The sequence below is a fragment of the Podarcis liolepis genome (assembly GCF_965112155.1).
Source record: "Podarcis liolepis genome assembly, chromosome: 9".
NCBI lineage: Eukaryota > Metazoa > Chordata > Lepidosauria > Squamata > Lacertidae > Podarcis > Podarcis liolepis.
This window is the reverse complement of record NC_139564.1, coordinates 38011621-38035282: the sequence shown is the minus strand read 5'-3', so window position 1 is coordinate 38035282 and position 23662 is coordinate 38011621. Positions and strand designations below refer to the sequence as shown.

General features: G+C 42.6%; 1 protein-coding gene and 1 long non-coding RNA gene across 23 annotated transcripts in view; one reads left to right on the top strand and one right to left on the bottom strand.

The window, feature by feature from the left end:
• Window positions 1–23662, top strand: part of NR3C2 (nuclear receptor subfamily 3 group C member 2) — a 136912-nt gene that overhangs the window by 99865 nt on the left and 13385 nt on the right. For all 22 annotated transcript variants that reach the window (XM_083519929.1, XM_083519920.1, XM_083519921.1 and 19 more), the window contains 4 exons: window positions 3745–3861; window positions 10612–10950; window positions 11951–12095; window positions 22229–22359. In XM_083519929.1, the coding sequence (XP_083376055.1) occupies window positions 3745–3861; window positions 10612–10950; window positions 11951–12095; window positions 22229–22359 (732 nt within the window). The remainder of the gene's footprint in view (window positions 1–3744; window positions 3862–10611; window positions 10951–11950; window positions 12096–22228; window positions 22360–23662) is intronic.
• On the bottom strand, window positions 14981–20929 carry LOC310714697. Its single transcript, XR_014529985.1, has 2 exons — window positions 19138–20929; window positions 14981–19050 (listed from the first exon to the last, which is right to left on the bottom strand). It is a non-coding gene; the product is annotated as an uncharacterized lncRNA (long non-coding RNA).

The following is a 23662-nucleotide window of genomic DNA, read 5'->3' as shown; positions in this document are numbered from 1 at the left end:
TCTCACAAAATGGAAAAGTTTGTGGACTCCCCCCCTCCCCCAGTAAAATACAGTGAGGGTTTTTTTAAAAAGCTTGAAACAACAGATGTTGTCAATTGTGCTTTGTTTTAAAAATGATGAGTATTAATATTGAAAGAGAGAAATGGCATGATGCCTGTGTGCCTATCTTTCTGTGTTTTAAAACATATCACTTGCTGAGGATGGGCTTGCGTTGTACCTAATACTGTTAAAGTGAAATATTATTTAGCAGTCATGTTTCACCACTTAGGAGATTGCAGGCATGCGGTGATATAACAGCACTGATTTAAGTAAGTGAGGTATTGACTTGAAAGCTGCCAGGAAAAGTTGTATTTCACATGCAGCTGGGTGAGTCGAAAGGAAAGGCTGCTGCTGAATTATATTATTTTTGTTCTGCAGCAGTAAAGACTGCTTCGCTGAGCTAAGGCAGAGAGGGGCAGATCCCTCCACTACAGAGAAAGGCCTGTTTGAGAGCTAGATTTCCAAGAGATGCGTCCTCCCTGCCCCCAGTCGCCTTTTCCTCATTGATTTTCCACAGCATATTTTCATTCCATTCCACTGGGCAAATAATTAAAACAGCCAGTTTCAGAAGTGAAACGAGACCCAAAATAAGTATGTGAAGTTAATGTAGCCAAGGGGCTGTTAATAATGTTTATTTATGAGCATGAAGCAAGCTTATGAATGTGAAGAAAGAATCTGGCCCTGGTTCCATCCCTCTGTAAGTTAGGAAGAACAATCTGTGGAGCTGAGTTTTCTTAAAGCCCAAATGGAAAATCACACAGGTATGCATGGCATCATTTCACTATATTTCACTACATTGGTATCATCAGAATAAAACCCCCTTTCTACAACACCCATTCAAGGGATGTCCTAGGACCTAGGTAATATATTCCCAAAGTCCAAATTACTTAATTAGCACAATATGCAGAAACATTATCCTAGCTCTGAAAACTCTACATTCTGTAGCCATTTTGTCAAGCCATATTAATACATACGAAAAGCAATCCACTCAGCATAAGGAGCAGTGGATTTTTATCCTGATTATCAGCTGTTGTGCAACTGCCTGTGTTGTGGTTGTCATTTTCTTGGTCCACTCAAGGGTGATGTGGATTTTGCTGCAAGGGATGGGAAGGCAGGGAAATTAGGCTGCTATGCCTCATTGTTGATTTATTGCAACATGAAAGGCTACTTCCCAACAGCCTTGTTTCAAAGTTTCTCATGGGCCTGTTGGAAGGTTAGATTTGATTACTTTGTGTCTTTAAAATGAACATAACATAAAAAGTGCATGGGTAGAGGGGATGTTACATTTTAACAGTTCAGCTAAATTCAGTCTTTTGAAAGTTGCCCCCTAAAACATATAGCTGTGGGGAAAAACACAGTACAGTGGTACCTCGGGTTAAGTACTTAATTCGTTCTGGAGGTCTGGAGGTCCATTCTTAACCTGAAACTGTTCTTAAAGTGAAGCACCACTTTAGCTAATGGGGCCTCCTGCTGCTGCCGTGCCGCTGGAGCACGATTTCTGTTCTCATCCTGAAGCAAAGTTCTTAACCCAAGGTAAAATTTCTGGGTTAGCGGAGTCTGTAACCTGAAGTGTATGTAACCTGAAGTGTCTGTAACCCGAGGTACCAAACCTGACTGTTTCTTTTAAGCAAGAGCAGAGTTCTTAATTGCTCATCTGAGAAAACCTGGTCCGTAAACTTTGAATAATGCACCTGACCAGCTTTGTGGTTCTGGTGCAAAGAAAGGGTCCTCTTTGGCTGATGTGAACATAAGAACATTCAAGCTGGATCAGACCAAAAGCCCTTTCCAGTTCAGTATCCTATTGTCGCAGTGGCCAACGAGGTGCTTAGGGGAAGCCCCCAAACCAAATATAAACACAACAGCCCTCTCCTGCTTTTCCCTAATAACTCCTTCAGTAACTTCTTTCCTTGGTAAGCATAGTACATTCAGAGGGTTGTACGCCATGTGTCCCTTGCACCAATGGATGGGCACCTTTGTGCAAGTGACTAAGGATCCAGCACAGACTGCTGTTTGAGGGTGGGGGTGTATTGCTGATGCCTCTGCATCACCTGCTTCTGCATCACTTCCCATACTGTTATGGTGGAGGATCTCCAAACCCTACAGTGTTTTCCTTCAGGGAAGAAACAACCAGAAACTCATACCTGCATTCCTCTAGCACAGGGGTCTGCAACCTGCGGCTCCGGAGCCGCATGTGGCTCTTTTACACCTTTGCCGCGGCTCCGGGGCGGATACTAGCGAGGGGAGGAGGTGCATTGTGCGCCCCGACACTCCCCACTGTAGCGGGCGCTGTACTGGCTGTGACGTCGCATGGGGGCGGTGCGTGCATTAGTCACACACCGTCCTGACGTCACCTTCCCGCCCGCTGTCAGATCGCGGCTCCGGAGATATATTTATTTTAAATGTCGCAGTGGTTTTGCGGCTCCCAGGTTTTTTTCCCTTCGGAAACGGGTCCAAGTGGCTCTTTTTGTCTTAAAGGTCGCAGACCCCTGCTCTAGCAGGAGCATACCACATGTTGAGGGCATGCAATATGGCTGAATTTTGTAAACTGGGCTTTTACCTTTTGCGGGTGGGACTTGATTAGCAACAACACAGGTATTTATTTATTTTCTGATAATATTAGGGTGATTCCATTAGCCTCAATTTCTTCTGTAGTGAATGATTACTGTGCTTATTTTGCATGCATTTAAGCCAGAGGGCCATGATCACCCTTGGTAAAACTTCGAAAGGCTTTGGTCAGCATGGATGTGACTCTTCTCACACGCATGCACAACACACACAGGGACACTCCCCTAGTCTTCAGCTGATCCATTTAGATCAGCTGAAGAGGGCACATAAAACATGCAGGGAACAAACAGACAGACGCACGCTCACACTCATGGATCAGCACTTCCTTTTTGCTTATCAGATCACTCATCTGATGAGTGAGGGCACAGTCTGTACTCCAGTGTGGCACTGGACTAAGCAGAGAAACTGAAACTCTCTGCCTGACCCAGCACCAGGATGAGGATAAAAAAATGCACCACCTCTGCTGCTGGCGCTCTGTATTTTCCTCCTCAGTGGTAGTGCCGCCACCAGAAAATTAGATCAGGGACTGCCAGGCCACCAGGGAAGGCTTTCTAGACTAGATCAAGCCTGCAAGCCAGCAGTTCACCACCCCTGATTTAAGCTTTAATTGAACTCTCACTAGCCACGCTTTTCGCATGTCTTTTGCCATTTTGACCCCATTTTGTACAGTTTGACCTCTGTATCCTTGTGTTTATAAACCTGTTCACTCGGAATAATGCTTTTTTGCATTTGATAAAGTGAATTCTAGTCCGTGAAAGCTGGAACTCTAGACTACATATATAATGTGTATTAGCCTTTATGGTGCTACAAAGGTCTCTGCTGTTTTTGCTACCTCTTTGGAAGTTTTTACTACCTCTTTGGAAGTTTTTAATAAAGAAGTAACTTTCCTGATTTTATGCTCTTAATTTATGAATTCTGTTCTGCTCTCTTGGGTATTGTGCTGTAGGGCTCTTTTCTTTTAAAAACTGTTTTATGATTTAATGTGGTGTGCTGCATCAGGTGCTCTGGAGGGTTTGTGTTTAAAAAGATGTAATAGTAGATTGCAAACAAGGGAGAAATCCCTTCTTTCATCTCTAAGTCTTTATACAGTTGAATGCAGTAGAATATAACTTTTTTCTTTTTCTCTTTTTGTTAATGCAGGGCAACACAATTATTTATGTGCTGGACGGAATGACTGTATAATTGATAAGATTCGAAGAAAAAACTGCCCAGCTTGCCGATTACAGAAATGTCTTCAAGCTGGAATGAATTTGGGAGGTAAGCATATATCATTACTAGATACTCCCTGAGAAAACATGTTTTAAACATGTCTATTCTTAAACTGGTATCAGCTGGATGGTCTCAGAAGTTTTATCCTGAATTACTCAACTAAGAAAGAAGTATTATACAAAAGCTACTAAAACCCTATTGTCATTCTAGGTTTTTTCCTTTTTTTGAAATATGTATTTTATAGCTCAGAATAAGGAAGGTGGGTGTTAGATGATGACAGTAATTTTAGTGGAGTTTCACACAGCTAAGAAGATTAAAGCATCAGGAGTTGTGCAGGTTTTTTTGGTGGTGCTGTAGGAACGTTCCAAAAGAATATCAAAATAGAATTAACTGAAAGAAAGTTCAAGCTATGTGTTATCTGCCAGATTTCCTGCTAATTTCCAGCCTAGTAATATATATATATATATGGGCAGAGTGATCCAAGAGGGTGGGGAGAGCAAGAACCAAAGGCAGACAGACCACATCTTCCTAGGCTTTTGCCGGGCTTCTGCTGGCAGGTTGGAAGATGGTAGTGATGATGGTGGATGTGCCCCCCCCCCCCATTTCCCCTTCCAGATCTTTTTCTTTTTGTTATTTTAAAAGCAGTTTTGTCTCTCATTGATACCAATGGGAGAGAAGCAAAGTGCATGTGTGGTGTAGTTGGTTTTCCTGTTGTTGGGTATGTCAGAAGGAAAGAACTGTGGGATCTTTGCTCTCCAGCCTCTTCCCACACACCCTCAACGTGCCTATGGAAATCCTTCTCTTTTCCCTTTCTGACATCTCTGAGTCAGAGATGAACCAGCTTCAGGTATTCCCACAGCCTCAGAAAGGGGGTATCAGATGTCAAGACTCTGTCTCTGAGGTGAACCTTTCTATCCGTCCTCTGAGAGGAAGTGCTGGTGGATTCTATGTGCCCTATAGCCATTATTAAATTGAGTAATCTCTTTTAGCAGTATAATTTCATACCTGCGCTATGAAGATACAAAAGTCCATTTCTAGCCAGGCCTCTCATAAATGTAAGGTTTCAAGTTGAGCTGGGCCAAAGTATCACCAAAATATTTTTGTGTGTGAGGTGAAGGGGGTTGTTTGGTAGAAAAGGTGTTCTGCGTACCTTTGTTATTTTTGTGGGTGTTTAGCCACTCAGTCGTTTTTACCTGCCTTCTGTGTATCTCTGAGCAGGGGGAAGTAAAAGGACAGCTGTCGTCCAACATATGTCCAACATATTCTAATATCTTTCTAATTACAACTGATTTCATAAATCACCTCACTTGTAGGGACCTCAAGCGGAAGGAAGCATGTCCCCAAATCGCCTAAGCAACATCTCTTTTTGTGTTGCACTGCAACCTTGCAGCACAGCAAGGGAACAAAGGCGCGGGTCCTTGTGCTACCACAGCCTTGCAGTTGTGTACTTCCTTCCTCTTGCCCCTTGCAAAGATCAAAGCTCACCCAATAGGAAGAGTTTTCTCCCTTTACAATGTGTCTGTGAAAGGGGGGGTGACTTCTCAGCCAGCAAATCTTTGTTTTGACTCCACTGCAGAAACTGTAGTGAATGGAGGCTTAAGATGATGTAATCAGTTTGGAAACAGCGTTTCACGGTCAGAATGCCCTCTGTCCTTGAATTTTAGAAGCAAATGACATGTAAAATCAGCAGCAGCATCATCATTAACCTGCATTTGCAACAAAACATATTTATGCTATAAGTATTCCAGTGGTGGTAAGCTGTAGCTGGCTAAAAGAAGAATGACGGTCGAGGGTAGAAGGGGGGGGGGAGAGACTTACAGAAATTGCCCTTCAGTTGCACAGGAAGGAAGGAAACTAAAGACTCCAGGCAGGAATTGGGAGGGGAGGGTGAAATTCAGATGAAGAGCAGGGACTGGCTCTTGGGAGTAGCAAAGTTCAGCCAGAGGGAACAGTTGGGTGTGGAAGCAACCGGGGGTGGGGGTGGGGAGCTGGAAGGAGGATCGGCCAGTCTTAATTCTAGTAGAGATTAAGTTGTTTCAACAAAGTTAGCAGGAGGGTGCGATGAAGGTGCTTACTTTAGCTACAGGATAGTGCCAGAGAAATTAAGGAGGGATGAAGGATGATGCAGAAAGATGGTTCTTTAATATTAGAATGTTTGCTAAACCTGGAATATGGTTTTAAAGAACAAAATATTTCGATTGCTCACATAAATAGCTCATTTCTAAATTTTATTTATGAAGTGTATCTTGTTCCTAAAGTAATCCAGAAAATAACTTAGTCTACATCCAGCATTTAATTTTTTTAATTAGCTCAAATGAACTGTGAATCTGGTGAATCAATCTAACTGATTCACTATTTTGGTCAGTATGGTTAGAGTATGATAACTTTTCTAGATTTAGCAAGAAATTTGTGTGCCATTATCTAAACTTAAGATAATGTTTAGCTTCCATGGAATAAGCTGGGATCAGTAAGGAGGAGAAGAAAAAGACCTGTAGCCTGGTATGTACTTAAAGGGTGTGTTATGTGAACTTTAGTGCAAATTGCATCAGATTTCATTTGAGCACTATTTTCAAAAGAAAATATTTGATTGACTTCAGATAAGATCAGCAGGGTATTCTATGTTTTTGTAGAATTTTGCTCAATTGTTTGTTCTTTTAATGTGAGATTTATATTGCTAAAGTATAGGGAACCTGTGTAAGGTTTTCTGGATAGGAAGAACATTACAGGATTTCATGTTGGAATCAGTAAGATATCTCCTCATAAAACAATGACCTCTAATTTACCTACTTATCTTCCATATTGTCATTTAAGGTGTGTTTACTCTGGCCTATAATGTAATCTAAGAGGCTCTGTAGCCTAGAGCCAGACCACCTATGGCCATGAGCTTGTCGGTTTTCATAAATTAAGCAGCACCTGGCTACTCTTAGAAGAGAAAGCTGCAAGTAAATCCAAGTTGCTAACAGCAGTTGAGTTGGTGATTTATTATAAGGTGTTATCTTGATATATTGTTTCCTCTAAGTTATTGCTTGACATCCAGTCCTGCAGTTGTTCCCCAACTGTGTTTTTGGCTTTTTGGGCTACGCATGGCCCGGTCATCCTCAACCCATCCTATTTAGGACACTCGAGACTTAAATTGTTCCATTCAGGATATGGAAGCCCACTTATCTTGTCACATGTATGTCCTGAATAATTGGATAAATTCTTTGATTTGGTGTCTATAGTGTCAATCAGAATTTGGTCAGGCAGTTTCTGTCACACAAACCACCACAATGTCTTCCAATTAGTTTTTGCAATGTGTTCCAATTCCTTGGTGCAATATACATTATCCACCGGGCATCCCAGCTTGCAATATACAAGGCTGTTTGTGTAGACCCATTTGACTCTGAGTTCAGATCTGAATCAACCTTGGGTACCCTAATGGATGACGTTTATTGAGGTCCCATCAGCATTATGCATTTAAAGCAGTAACAAACTCTTTAAATAGTTTTTAAGGGGGCTGAGGTTTCTTAGGCCCTGTTTCCTTCATAGAGCTGCAATTTCCAGCGTGCTTTAACAGACAATACCTCTTTTCAGGAAAGTCTGGAAATAGTAGCTTGGGGACGGGGTGTGGGGGAATAGTGGTTCCTATGCCCAATCAATAGGTCAGTTACCTGCTCAGGACAGGATGCACTATCTCTGAAGGAACAGGTACACAGTTTGAGGTGCTTCTAGATCTATCTCTGTTGCTTGATGCATAGGTTGTCTCAGTGGCCAAGAGTGCCTTTTATCAGCTTTGATTGCTAAGATAGCTATGACCGGTTTTGATAAGATAGCTGTGACTTGGTCCAGGCATTGGTAACGTCAGTATTGGATTACTGTAGCATGTGAGGCTTCCCTTGGAAATAGTCTGGAAGCTGCAGGTAATGCCATTGTTCAGGGTTTTGCTCCCAGCATTTAAGGCCCTGCACAGCTTTGGGCCAGGCCACCTGAGGAACCACCTTCCATCATCTACCCCTCCTGGCAATAGTATTCTTCTGATGGGGCCTTGTTAAGAGGGGTAGCTGGCAACAAACAAACAAAAATAGTCTTTTAGTGCTGCAGCTCCAGCTCTCTGAAATCAGATTCCTATTGAAACTAGACAAGCAGCTAGCATTCTTGCTTCTGGGTGGCATCTGAAAATCTTTATTTTGAATATTCTTCCCTGATTTGTAACTCAGCCATTTTGTACATTGAAATTGATATTTTAAGACTTGATTTTACACTGCTGTGTATATATTTAGTTCTTCTATACATTGTGATATTTTTATTGTAAATGGCAGGAAAGCCATTTCTAAATTCATTAATAATAATAAATATAAATATTCTGTCTGTGAAAAGCAGAACAACAGAATCAAAAATGTATGTATGGGTGGGTGGGTGGACGCATGAGGTTTTGCTAGCAAGGGCACATAAGGGCACAATATAAGTAGGCAATCTGCATTTATGGATCTCTTCTTTCTCATGTGGTTTCCTGGAGTTCCGGTTTCAACACATCTGAGTAAGCAGTGCAGGATCTTTCTGAGTGGGAGTACATGTCTATGTTGGTTGATCTCTTTCCACACTTATTTTTCTTTTGTTGATTACATCCCACCCTGAGTAATCTCTAAAAAAGAATGTGAAATTATCCTAAATAGATAAACTCTCATTTTCTTACCCATTACTTCCTTATATATTTCCTTCCTGATAAATTTAGGAATGGGTTGAGAGTCAGACCTCCCTAACTGTGCATCTTAAAGCTAAGAAACTGAGACTTGCATAGCCAAACATCTCCTTGCAGCTACTTCTTAACAAGCACCTTTTAAGATGTTGACTGGGGAAAGTAATGTGGGAGCCAACATCTGCCCTGAATGAGCCTATAGTCTCTATTTCTGAAGAAGCCCATCATTGGGACTAGACGTTCTGCTCAGTATGTATTACTTTGGTCTTCCTTCCATGCGTTCAGATCATGCTAACAGATCCTTCTCAGAGTGCCATTCTCATCATATGCAAAGCTCATTGTCTCATGGAGTAAGATTCTCTCCATAAGATAGCTCACCAATCTCCTCTGCTATGCCCTTGTTTGATAAGCATTTGGATACATTAACTATTCTTATTTGTTGTAGCATTTTTGATGGTTCTCATTCATCTCTAGGCATTTCAGAGATCTGTCCCTTCAAATTGTTTACAACACTATGTGTGGTGAAGCCTTATAAGATCAGTGGGCACCTTCCTCTCTATTCATTAGGTTGTGGCTAATGTCTGCACTTCTCTGTCTTGAGCACCCTTTCATGAGAAAACCAATAGGATAGGGCAGAAACATAGCCTTGTGACCCAGTGATCTTCCTTTAGTCCAAACATTCTTCTAGTGTCAAGTCAATAAACATTCATCTGACCTTCATGGTATTTTGGTCTACATTCTAATGTGTGTGTTTTCCCCACACTACCTTTTTTGTCACATTGTGCACATTTTGCTTCTTGTTTCTCTGCAGCATCTCCAGAAGTCATTCTACTCGATGCCCAACTCCAAAGTTCTTGTCCTTGCTATTTCTTAACTTCACTAATGCAGCCTTCACTTTCCCTTCCAAGTTTCCACGTCATCATATTGACTGCATCCAAAATGATTCTGCAGAAATGAATAATCCAGTCTGCTTCATTGACAGATGCAAGCCTAATTTTAAAAAGAGGCATAATATACACAGAGCGACATTATCAGTTTTTTGCTGCCTTTCTTCCAGTAAAATCTCAGTTAAGGTAAATGGAGATATAAGGTTGGCAATTTTAGCACAATGGAAGCCCTGCAGACACAACAATTTCTGTTGGATACCAGCACTTCCTTTCTGGAAGAGAAGCCATATGATGACTCCTGAATTTGGCATCTGCACTGCATTAGTACTGTTTCCTTTTCAGAATTCTACTTTCATGTTATTTTTTTAAGGGGGGTGGAATCTAGAGTTCTTTGTATACCCATAATAAAGTCCCTCAATAACCCTATTCAGGCAACCTGACTCACAAGTTGAATCAATCCGTGGGGCCATGCTGATTAGCCTAACCCTCGATTTGTCTTGCTCTGAATCTCCCTGCTCCATGGCATCTGCACAAACGTATTCAGAAAGAAGAAACTTCACAAATACAGCTGTATACACTTAGAACTCTCATGCAAGCTGGAGCATTCTTTGAAATCGGGGTTCCGGGTTCAATAGAAGCCTTCACATGTACAAATGAGCACATTAAGCAGGGTAAAGGTTTTGTCTCTGCAGACAGTCATGGAGCACACGCAGACACCTGGGAAAAATCCTAATTGGAGCACCCAGCATCAGGGGAGGACTAGCGAGTGTGGCCTAGGCAAGCATGAGTTGGGTGGCCTGAACAGGACTAATGTCTCCTATCAAAGCAGTAGTTGTGCATTTGAAAAACAGACAGTTCTTCAAGACATTCCCGTTGAAATATTCTCAGAGTCGAGTAGTAATTTCATGCTCATAGGAACAGTGATTGAATTTCCCCACACACCTCAGGCTTTATATACATTATTTACACAATGAGTACCGTCTGATTGGTTGATTATGTTTCCTTCCTTTCCTTCCTGATTGGGCTGCAGCTGCAGGCCAATAAGTTGTTGCATCCTAGTATCCGACCTAGTATCCTACTGTTCTAGGTTCATTTAAAAAAATACTAACTGATCTTTCTGGTTCTTACTGTATTAAGTCGTTGTGACCCTTTGGTGTCATTCATACTATTTTTTTTATTGAAAAAAGCTGATAACATTTTGCTAACATTCTTCCCGTATTCCCCCCTCCCCCACAGCTCGTAAGTCAAAGAAGTTGGGCAAATTAAAAGGGATCCATGATGAACCACAGCAGCAGCAGCAGCAGCCGCCACCCCAAAGTCCAGAAGAAGGAACGACGTATATCGCTCCAGCGAAAGAACCTTCTGTAAACACAGCACTTGTTCCTCACTTATCTGCAGTTTCGCCAGCACTTACTCCTTCGCCTGCTATGGTCCTTGAGAACATTGAACCTGAAATTGTATATGCTGGGTATGACGGCTCCAAGCCAGATACGGCAGAACACCTGCTCTCCACTTTAAACCGTCTTGCTGGCAAGCAGATGATTCAGGTGGTAAAGTGGGCAAAGATACTTCCAGGTAAGGGGGCTCCTCTAGCACATCCCTTTAATAAGGGCCTCGTGGCTTTCAGGCATGCCTTGCCCAAAAGAACTTGGTAAGAATACTTTCCCTGTATCAACATTGAATTAATAGCTTCCTCTGAGGAAGCAATAGTCCTTTGTGTGTGAGACACTGCTTGTGTCAGTGAATGGAAATTTAAATTTCCTCTCCCAACAATGCATGCATGTGTTTTGCATAAGTTATTGCCTAAATAAAATTAATATTTGTTTAGAACACATGAAAACATAGCATCCAACTGCTCCAAGTTGGACAGAAACCCAACAGCCATTCTTAGGCCTTCTCCCCCAGATATATATTGTTTCATTATTATTTTTTAATGGGCTCATGAGGACTCTGACCTGGAATTATTTCAAACGAGAGAGGCTTAACCGTGAAAAATGTGAAATGACAGTATGGACTTAAATTGTCCCTTACATATACTGACTGGATTTCCCTCCATTTCCTTGGGATTAGGGTACAAAGTATTTCAATTACACATGATGTTAGCCATGTAGTTTTGCCATTCAGGATGGTTTGTTTTGAAAACTAGCCAGTGGGGAAGAAGGGCCATATGGATCGGGACCATAGTGTGTTAGGGTGGAGGGCTCTGCCCTCCCCACTCATGCACTTGGCAGTTGAAATTGCAGGTTCAGAGGGCCCAATCCAGATTGGATCCATAGCAGGGCAATGGGTAAAAGACACACACCCCACATACTTCCTTGGATTTAAGGGTGGAGATAAAGTCAGATGCAGTTTGGACCCTGGAGGGCGTGGTTTCCTAGCAAGCCTATACCTCAACACCTCTCTCTAAAAATTAAAAATCACTGCTGCGTTTTCAAAATGTAGCATATTTCATTGTTAAAAATGGATGTGGATAAACTGCCTGCACAATGGTGTTTTGTTTTCCATACTTATGATGGTGGTGAAGTAGCTCACTGATCTATAAATGCTGTTTTTGATTTGTTGTTCTGTTCTTCAGGTTTTCGAAGCTTGCCTCTTGAGGACCAAATTACTCTAATCCAATATTCTTGGATGTGTCTATCGTCATTTGCCTTGAGCTGGAGATCATACAGGCATACAAATAGCCAGTTCCTCTATTTTGCTCCTGATTTAGTCTTTAATGAGTAAGTTATTTGACAAATATTTGCTTTTACAAAAGAAGAATAAATAGAGCACTGTTAGATATGCAGAGATGCAAAGGCCGCAAAATATGGATGCCAATGAAAGAGAGCACAGGAAATATCTTTCTGAGAAACCTTCCTCCTACCCATCCATTTGATCCGTATCTGCCATTGTATCGGATACTGTTTCCAAAGCATTAACATTCCATTGGCGCTTTGAAATGTAGCTGATATGAAACCTAGATTAACAGAAAACATCATTCTCTCTCCCCCCCCCCCTTTGGTGCCTACTGTAGTTTGGAGGACTCTCTACCTTTCAGTATACAAAAACACCCATATTGCTGGTTTTTCTAAGCACATTCACAGAATAGTTCTTTTGTATACAGCTAGCAGTTTGCCCAGTGTGTGTTCATGACGGTTATAATTCCTTTTCTTTGCAGTCTTGAAAGAAACCAAAATGTTTTAATGAAGCTTTCCTATTATATTATAGCTATAACTGTGTGTGTGGGGGGAGCCATTCCATGTCTGTCTTCCTTTCTGTTTTAAATTCACCTTTAAAGCCTTGCCCATGCTAGTCTCGATTCTTAAGGCGCTCTGTCTGGCATGTGCCATGTGCTGTGTCTGTTGAAAGTATTTGGAATGTATTAAACTGTTAAACTTGCATATTTGCTGTACTGTTGCAATATTGTTATTTGTCCTGTGATACATATGTTATGTGGGTTGCAGTGGAACATTACTGCTGTAGATGTTTTCTTCTACAGACTAGCACTTCAGGTCTCCCTTGACCTTCATTTGTGGATAAAGTAACATGTATACCAGACTGTCACAATGTAGATGGCAACGTAGTCCCCATAATCTCAGTAGCTCAGTCAGTAGAGCATGAGGCTCTTAATAATAATAATAATAATAAATTTTTATTTATATCCCACCCTCCCCAGCCGAAGCCGGGCTCAGAGCGGCTGACAACCAATTCAGAATCAAATTAATGGCAACCATTGGGCTAGAGTACTATGAGGATTACAGAAGGAGGGGGTCAGACTATGCCTGGTGGAACAGCTCTGTCTTGCAGGCCCTGTGGAAAGATGTCAAGTCCCGCAGGGTCCTTGTTTCTTGTGACAGAGCGTTCCACCAGATCGGGGCCACAGCCGAAAAAGCCCTGGCTCTGGTTGAGGCCAGCCTAACCTCCCTGTGGCCTGGGACCTCCAAGATGTTTTTGTTTGAAGACCATAAGGCCCTCCGTGGGACATACCAGGAGAGGTGGTCCCGTAGGTACTAGGTTCCTAGGCCATATAGGGCTTTAAAGGTTAAAACCAGCACCTTAAACCTGATCCTGTACTCCACCAGGAGCCAGTGCAGCTGGTATAGCACCGGGTGAATGTGATCCCGCAGCGAGGACCCCGTAAGGAGTCTCGCCACGGCATTCTGCACCCGCTGTAGTTTCTGGGTCAATCTCAAGGGCGGCCCCACGTAATCTCAGGGCCGTGGGCTCGAGCCACATGTCAGGCCAAAAGATTTCTGTATCGCAAGGGGTTGGAGTAAATGACCCCTGTGGTCTGTTCCAACTCTACACTTCTATGATCTACGAACTGCAAACACTGCTGCTGTGATGGTGAGCTGTATTTATGAATGCCATATTCACACTGTGGCATTATTCACCCAAGCAATTCCTCGAGGAGTGTTAGGCTACTTGTACAAGGAAGGCTCATCACCACTACTCAGCCTCCTGTGGTCACACTGTTCCCTACATCAGACAGCTGCTCTGTATGATGATGCTGGACCTGAAGTTGGGTCTTTTTCCTTCTAGACCTAAGAGGGAAGGGCCCCATAGCTCAGGGACAGAGCATCTATCTGCATTGCATGCACAAGGTCCATCTTCAATCCCTGGCATCTCCAGGTAGGGCTCAGAGACAACCCTCTCCGAAATCCTGGAGAGCCACTGTCAGTCAATGCAGGCAATACTGAGCTAGATAAGTACAAGTCAGCTTCCCAATTTCCTATTTTGGCTTAGCTATTTTAGCTAATTTGAAGGGAATTGAACTAGATTGGGGTCCCATCCAACTCTACGATTCTATGAGTCTAACATCTAAAAACATTTTTTGTTCTTCAATTCCTTTTATTAGCCAAAAACTGATGGAGTTGCTGCTTGGCCCATATATAAACATTAATCATGGGGGTTCTTTCTGCAACTTCAAAGGGTTTGATGAAATTCACATATGATTTTGCTATTCATCAGGTGTAACTTACTACTACAGTGGTACCTCGCAAGACGAATGCCTCGCAAGACGAAAAACGCGCAAGACGAGTTCTTGCGAGTTTGTTTCCTTTTTCTTAAAGCCGCTAAGCCGTTAATGGCTGCTAAGCCGCTAAGCCGCTAATAGCCGCTAAGCCGCTAATAGCCGTGCTTCGCAAGACGAAAAAAACCGCAAGACGAAGAGACTAGCGGGACGGATTAATTTCGTCTTGCGAGGCACCACTGTAGTACCCCTAGTAGAGTCAGTGCAGGGGAACAGTATGCTCAAATTAATATGAAACCAATAGCATAGCTAACAAATAAGTGCAGGGTTTTTTTCAATGTTAGATTTTAAAAGTGTTTCCCAAAAAGTAGGTCAGAAACCAGTAGTGTGCAGCTAGTTTGTTGCCTAATGATAAGCACTGGATTTTAGGGCCATAAAGCATATTTCTGGAGTTTGGAATGAACAAATAGATATGGGCAGTGCAGCTGGCGTGCTGTATTTTGAAGGGGCACTTATTTTTAGGAAACGTTTTTTGTGATGCATCCTTTCAGTTTAAATATGCTATACCGTGGTGGTACAGAAAGGCAAATCTGAAAGCAGGTTAGGCAGCTAGAATTCACATGGGATGAATAAGTGTCCTTGGCTACTGCAGACAACTCTATGTCAGTGAATCATGAATTGAAATGGGCAATGAAGATGGGTAATGCTAAGAACCAGTCATATTTTCAGTTAAGATCCAGTACATTAGGCCTTAGTTATAGCTAGGATTTTAAAATTTTTCCTTTTCTAATTGATTTTATAAGTGTTCTGGTTAAATAACCATTCGGATGAGTGCCTTTCTATTGTGTCATGTGCAGTCACTGTGGGAATCCTTGCTGAACTTGAGAGCAATGGGTTTATCATTGCATAACACACTGTAAGGCCGCAGCTACCTCTGTGTGACCTTTCAGCTATTTCAGCTTGTAACTCTTCCTGGTATCCTGAACAGCTAATTCTGTGTTAACAGTTAAGGAGGGAGAAGAGTTAAAGAAAAGGCTGCGTTTTCAAGCATATCAGATTTACTTTAATTGTACAGTTTCGGAGGAGGAAAAGCTCGTTTGCTGTCATTGTTGCATTTAGCAGAGTATTATTCCACAACTTTCGTAGGTCATTTGCTATATTGCCTTTCCTACTGACATTCGTTTTGCTTTCGCTCTGTTAATCCCATGGGCCTAATTTTAGGAAGCCTTTTATAATCTTGTAAATATTAATAAAACATTAACACCTATGTTATTTAAGTATTTGGCCAGAGAATTTTTGCCATTGGTCTGACAGTGAGATGTACATTTAATGGGTAAAGGTTGTAATTCATGATCTTGTTGGAGAATCAACCAAGTATTTTTGGTATACTATCCCATATTTTTTCTGCTTCAGAAGGCCTGGACTTCATGGAAATGTGTACCAAAAGTTTAACAAGAAGTGCAGACACTCACATTGGATAGATATTCTTAGTAACAACTTATGTCAGTATTTCTCAACCTTTTTTTTAATCCCATGCTCCTTTTAGCTAATATTTTAAAAAATCCATACCCCCTTCAGGCCTGGCTTCCCTAATTATTTTATTTGACTATTCAAAAGGATTGAAATATTGCAACTTTAATTATAAATCATATTTTTGGGCTTAATAATGAAGGCAAATGAAAGTACTTAAATTATTTTTTAAAAAACTTCAAGTTTTCAAAAAAAAAATCACATAAAATTTCAAAGTGTCAGTTTCAATTATATGACAAGCTGCGTGCTTGCCACAAGCTTTTGGATTTAGGGTGTTGTGGAAGACAGAACACTCCTTAGGTCACTTTCAGCATCCAGACTGTTGTGCTGCTTTGTTTTAATAGCTATAAGAGCAGAAATGCTAACTCTACAAAGGCATGTATGCAGAGGAAAATAGCAATTTCCATTCCAAGCTGTACTTGTCACAATCAGCACTGCTTCCATTTTGCTGCACTTAGGCTTCCCACAAAATACTATGTTATGCATCTCACTGTCTGCTATTTAGTTATGGATATATTTACAGAACTTATAGAACTTTTGTTCCAATGTAAAGGAAATGTCAAAGCAGTGTAAAAACAAGACCGTTAATTAATGTGATGTGAACAAATTCCATTCTTGATCAGAGAGATACATGCAAACTGCCGCAATTTCCACTTCCTTTTCTGCCTTCATCAGTATTCTCCAACATCTGTAGCTGACAGCACCAATTATCTGGTGGGCTGGACATGAGGGGGAAACAAGTCCTGGACTCTGTTTAGGTTCCTCTTGGCCCATACCCCAGATGACTTCTGCTGTCAGAACATACAGTGCTACTAATCTTGCAGAAACATGGTTTACATACATTTGGTGCTTTATGTGGCATACTGCATCCCTTCTCCCTGGCCCAGTGCTGGTTATGTATTTCTCAGATGGAGGGGAACTTATGCTCAAGTGGTGTAGCAGCCATAGTTCTTCTGTTGCACTTTGGAGCTTTATAGGACATAATGCTTTCTGTAATACATCTTCATGTGTAGTCTGTACCTGCACTGCTGTAACTTGGTGTATTCTGGTATTCTGTTCTTGTAAAAGTGGATATGGGGAATTACTGGGTTGCTGTTTTTATTTTGATTAGCTATTTTGTGGTCTTGTATTTTGATTTTGTCCTGTGAACTGCCCTGAGACCTCCAGGTATAGGGCAGTATATCGATTCAATAAATAATACTAATACTAATACCAAAATACTACTAATAAAAGAATAATAACCATCAAGCACATGTGCCATTGAATTCTAAGCAAACTGTTACTGAAGGAGATTTTTCCACTGCTATGGAAATAATAATAATAATCAAACATCAGGCTCATGAGAGCATTTGAAGGTGCTGGAATATCTTTATAGAATAAATCAGTAGTATAAGGTTGAGTTTCACAGTACAAGAGGAAAAGAAATAATATTTTCATTACACCTGACTACCAGTTGTTGGGGAATATACGTTGGGAGGGTGCTGTTGCACTTATATCCCGCTTGCGGATTTCTCATGGGCATTTGGAAAAGAATGATAGACTAGATGGGTTCTTCTAGCAGGGCTCTCTGTATCAGTTCCTTGCTTTGTAGTGGTGGCTACTTAGTCTTGTGAACATGTCGTTGCCTTCTCTGTTGGAAGCTTTCTGTGTGACACTTCCTACCTGGTTTTTAGTGCTGTCTTTGTGCAAGCCTTGACACTGGAGGAGGAAGAGTAGTGTGGGGGGAGCGCACTGCCCCCGGCAGCACAATCCCCAGGGTGCCATTGTGGCTTTTCCCCCACCCATGCTGGGAACCCCGCCCCCGCAAGCGGCACACCCCGCTCCACCCCTGCCTGGTCTCCTCCCCTGGTGCCGGAGCATGAAGCTCTGCCACTGAGCCTTGATCCATGGCTGGGGCCACAATATCTTACCCTATTGGAGAGATGAGCCCAGAGCCTCCATAGAAGTAATGTGAAAAAAAGAGGGAAAGAACTGAAAAATGTCAGGATATAGTTGTGAAAGCAGAATGGGTGGTATCTTGATGTCTGGCCTTCTTTGAGATTTGAGTACTGCAGTGGGGAAATGCTTGGTTGAGAGAGAAATGGATAAATAAGTAAACATGTTTTTTAAAAAACGAGGTGTGTTGCTCTTTGCCAATGCCATCATGGCCACTATCTGAATAGATGTCTATCAGATTTGCATAACTGCTTTCCGTACAACAGTCTTTATTGCAATAGATAGGGAAAGGACCTCTGCATTCCTTGAAACATAAATAACAACTGTGCAGTTATTGTGTAACAAAATGATTACCTTGCTTGAAAGGACTGAAAATGGATTTAGACGCTTTCACAACTTGCTGCAATTCAGGTGCTGCAATTTGTACAACCCAGCTGGAGATGGGCCTTTGAGAGAATTTTGCACCAGTGCTTTCAAGTCTGTATAGTGGTACCTCTGCTTACAAACACTTCAGGTTACAAACACTTCGGGTTACAGACTCTGCTAACCCAGAAGTAATACCTTGGGTTAAGAACTTTACCTCAGGATGAGAACAGAAATCTCGTGGCGGCAGTGCAGTGGCAGCGGGAGGCCCCATTAGCTAAAGTGGTACCTCAGGTTAAGAACAGTTTCAGGTTAAGAACAGACCTCCGGAACGAATTAAGTTTGTAACCAGAGGTATTACTGTAGTGGCTACTTAGAGCGTTCTGGGCACAGTTTAAGGCACTGGTTTCTATTTGTATATTCTTATGGAGGTAGAATGAACATTCTTCCTCAAACGACTGACAAAAACATTAGTTTGATAGTACTATGTAGAAGGGATGGCTAACCTGCAGCCCTCCAGATATTTGCTGGACTACAACTTCCTTCAGCCCCTGCCAGCATTACCAATGGCCAGGGATTATGGGAGTTGTAGTTTAGTGCCATCTGTAGTAACACAGATTAACCACCACATATCAATATATTTTTTATGGTGGTTGACAGGAGCGAGCCAGCAGTAAATCACACCATGCACATTGGAGTCACCTCTTTATTAGCAAGAACAGGATCTGCACAGAATTGGCAGAATGTCAGGCCTAATGATCATGGAACTCATTCCCAGTATCCTCCCCCCCCCCCCATGGATCAGTTGCTAAGACTGAAGGTACCTACAGCAGCCTAAGTCCCCTCCTCTCTGGAGTTTCTCCCAAGCAATCTGAGCAATCTGCACCTGTGTGGTGCTATCTTATCTTTTGTCCCTTTCATGCCTCTCTGGGTTCTGGGAGTTGGGGGGGGGAGGAAAGCTGGTTGCAGCAGGAAAGCGTCACCTGTGACTCTCTACCAGCCAGACTCATCTCTGCCTTTTGCCCTCCCTCCTCTCCTGCTTCAGCTTCTGCCTGTGATTCTGGACTTCTCTCTGCCACAAACTCTCCCAGCTCACCAAGCCCTGTTACCTCTTCACCTTCTGATACCTCCACCTCCCAGTCTTCTCCCTCTTCTCCCTCTGACCACTCATTGTCTTCACACCACCACTCCCTGAACTCTGAGCCTTCTTCCCCGGGGGTTCCCCAGCCGGTTCCTCCCACCATTCCTTTGTGTCCAACCAGTCCATGACAGTGGTCAATTCCTGGCTCTGGGGCTTCATAAAGCACAATACAAGTGTTTGTATTTAAATGGATGCATTTCTTCCTCTCTATTCTCTCTCTCTCTCTCTCTCTCTCTCTCTCTCTCTCTCTCTCTCTCTCTCTCTGTGTGTGTGTGTGTTATTCTCCCCCTCTCCTAAATAACAACAATGGTATGACTGAGTGCCCGGCCTTTCCTTGTTGCAAGCAGCACTATCGCAGGTACATTTTGGGAAAACACTCATATTTATGGTTGGTGACAGCTGGATAAATCAAAAAGCACCAAATTACAGGAGCTGAACTATGTTGCTTTATCTACTGGAAGAATCAGCTAGCTTTCAATGTAATGCATGACTTACAGCTGAGTGGGTGGTAACCATATACTCCTTCCTCCGAGACTGTTGAAGAAGTACAGAAAACAACTCTGAACATTTGTCCTTACAAACTTCCTTTTTTGCTTTCAAAACACTATCTAAGAAGTGATACCTGAGTTCTAACATAAGCCTTCCTAAGAGCAAATTATTCCTGTGATTCATTCTCTTGCAACACAAGTTTTCTCTTTTTTAATATCCTAGAGATTGATCTGCTATATTTACAGGAAAACATGTATCATTCACTATTTAGAAAATGAAATCTATTAGGGTGGCATTAATGGTGTATATATTTAGAAATATATAGTGGTTGAGGAACTCTTCTATTTAATTCTGATGTTCACTTTAATATACAATGTCCTTCCACAGCATTAACCTGTGAACTCCTTGATAGTTCACACTTCACATCTCTGAAAGTGGTTGCATAGTACTGCACAACTGGTTTGACCGGTCTCTTGCCTTTTAGAAATATTTTTACACTGGACTGGGATGGGGTAGAAATTGAGCAATCTGGTTGTGAAAGTTTTCCTAAGCTGATGTATATAAAATCAATACCTCTTATTACTTCACTTGCTCAACTGCGTCAGTTCCCTTGAAACTAAAATATCAATTGATGTTCCTTCTGTAGTTCTCAACGCATTTTGCAAGCATTGTATGTTTAGTAATACTGAAGTTTTGCCCACAACCAGGGAAAAGCGTTACTGTGGTTGAAATTAAAAGTATTTTAAATGTGTAGTAGCATTGTGCCACTGTTGCTCCCCAGCAACTAGCATTCAGAAAAACACTGCCTGAGATATTTGATGTAACATTTAGCCATCATGGCTTGTTGCTGCTGATGGCCTTCATTCTCCATGAATTTATTTATTCCCCTTTTAAAGTCATCTAGTAAGTTGGTGGCTTCTAAAGGTCTGATCCTTGAGTATTCTCTTCAGAGCAAGATGAATGAACAGTGGTGGCCAATTCCCAAGAGACTGCGATCTACTCACAGAGTTAAAAACTGGCAGTGATCTACCCCCTTTTTTGGGGTTCGGGTCAAAGTTGTTGTTGAGTTTTTTCATGGAGGAGGTAAAATGTTGAGCTTTTTTAGGGGAGCCACAGTTGTTCAGCTTCTTTGGGGGGAGCCAGTGATCTACTGGTGCAAAGTGTGTCATGAGATGCAGCACTAGACTTGACTGTGTCACCAGTCTAAGGTAGGAAGTTTCCATGATTTAATGTACCGTATTTTTCGCCCCATAGGACGCACCGACCCATAGGACGCACCTAGTTTTTTTGGGGGGGGAATAAAGGGGGGGAATTATTTTCCCCCCAGGCGCTCTCCGCAAGCCGTTCCCCCCCCCCCAGGCAGCTCCCCGCAAGCCGTGGGAGCCCAGTGCGAAGTTGCGCCGGGCTCCCACGGCTTGTGGAGAGCTGCGCGAAGCTCGAAGCCTGGGGAGCGCTGAGCTCAGCTCGCCCCAGGCTTTGGGATGCAGAGGAAGACCCTTCTGTTCCTCCTCCAGCTTCCAGGCAGGCGTGTGGCTGAAGGGGTGCTGCACAGTTCTCCTCCGCACAACACCTCTCCTGTGAAGGAGAGGCGCTGCACGGAGAGGGATAACTGTGCAGCGCCCTTCAAGCAAAGCTGGAGGAGGAACTGAAGGAGACCCTTCTGTTCCTCCTCCAGCTTCCCAGCAAGGCGCGTGGCTGAAGGGGCGCTGTGCAGTTCTCCCTCTCTGCGCAACGCCTCTCCTGCAAAGAGGCTGCTGCCATAGCCACGCCTCACCTCTCCAGCTGGGAGAGGTTCGCGGGGCTATTCCTTAGCCCCGCGCAAGCTCTCCGGGCTGGAGAGATGGCGCGCGGCTAAAGAGGCTGCTGCCGTAGCCGCGCGTGACCTCTCCAGCCGGGAGAGGCTGCGTGTGGCTATGGCAATACCCCCACCTCCTGCAAAAGCCCACAGGAGCCACGCACCCTTTACGGAGTACACGGCTCCTGTGGGCTTTTCTAGAGGAGGGAGAAGGGACTGACTGGCCGTGTCAGTCCCTTGTCCCTCCTGAGGAAAAGCCGCAAGAGCCGCGCGGAGCTTGTGTGCGGCTTTTGGGAGCTTTTCCTGTCTGCCTGCCTCCCTCCTGCATTCGCCCCATAGGACGCACACACATTTCCCCTTCATTTTTGGAGGGGAAAAAGTGCGTCCTATAGGGCGAAAAATACGGTATGTCTCTAGTTCAGGAATTTTAGGACCGACAAAGACCTGTCTGGCTTAGGAGGAAGTTAGCTGATGGTTGAGCTGCATCAATACTTACAACCAAGCATGTCACACTTGTGCTTATTCACAATGAGTATATGGCTGTGTGATTTGACTCTTAAGTAATTCAGGACTTGCGTAGCCTTGGGACTCTCCCAACCAAGCTTGCCTATTCTTATCTGTATTCTGTCCCCTTTTTTCCCTTTTGCAGAGAGAGAATGCGCCAGTCTGCAATGTTTGAGTTGTGCCAGGGGATGCACCAGATCAGCCTTCAGTTTGTTCGCTTGCAACTTAGCTTTGAAGAATATACTATAATGAAAGTTTTGCTGCTATTAAGCACAGGTAAGTTTGCCAGTTAACTCCAGTCATAATTGTCAACTGTGCTAAATTTACATCTCGTTCTAACCGACTAGTCCAAATGACTCACTAAATGGTGAAAAAGGAACTAGATTGCAGGAGCCACAAGGCCTTGGTGCCAGTGTTTTGAATTGGACACCTACAGCAAATTGTTTAAAACAAAGACTAAATGCTTCCGAGGATGACTGCTGCAATACATTGTATGTGGATCTGCCTTTGAAAGCTTCAAAGTCCATTAAAAATACAGCCACTTAGCTACTAGAAGAGATTGGTTGTTGGGAACATGACATATGGGTTGCAGAGCCCTATAATATTACTCCCAGTCTGTTTCTGAGCAAAATTCAAACTGCTAGCTCTTGGTGTTAAAGCTATTAAAGAATGTCTGCTCTCACATCAACCTGCTCATGTGAAGAGTTCTTTTCCAGCACTCCCAGCTGTGATAAGATGGGTGGTAAGCAGAGCGAGGGCTTTTGGGACAGTGACAGTTTGCTTGTGGAAAATCGCTCTCCAGGAAGGCTCACCTGGCACCTGCATTGTTGCCTACTTGGCACCAGGCTTTTAAAATGCTCACAGCATTTTAACTGCTCATTTTAACTGCTCTCTTAATTATTGTTTTGCTTGTGTACTTTATTATGTTGTTATTTTACTGTCAACCTGTCTCTTTCTTGTAAACTGCCCTGGTGGTTTACATAGTAGAAGGGTATTCTAAACATCTATGCAATAATATTTCTGCTTAAATTCATCATAGATCTAAAAATAATAATAATTCAAAATCCTAGGTGCCAGGATTAAAAGGTTAAGCGCTACAGTGATCCAAAACCTAGGTCTTTTCTAGCATTAAATGCATCATATGAAATGAATAGCCAAGAAACATTCCAAGAACAGATTGACATTTGTGGGGGAGACAGAAGGGAATCCTGCTGGGTGCATAACTCAGTTTTAACAAAAACAGCCAATAGCTGTAAATGGCAGCTCAGTTCCAAATAATGCCACCCATATACTGCATTACAGTATAGATTTCCAAGCTAGTTTGATTTTATTTTTTTAATCATTTGACTAGCTGTTGGAATTTGTTTAGGAACTTGAATGATGGCCACATCAAGGAAGTTTTTCTCAATTAACATTGAAGAAACCACACATTACATCTCAATTGTTTTCTTGCTTTTCCCCAGCCCACAGAGTAGGGACGTTTGCCAGTTGCCTCAGCACATTTAATAATCGGAGAAACAACTGGGCGTATGTCCAACAATCTGAAGTTTCAATTGTGTTTCTGATTATTGTAATTTTA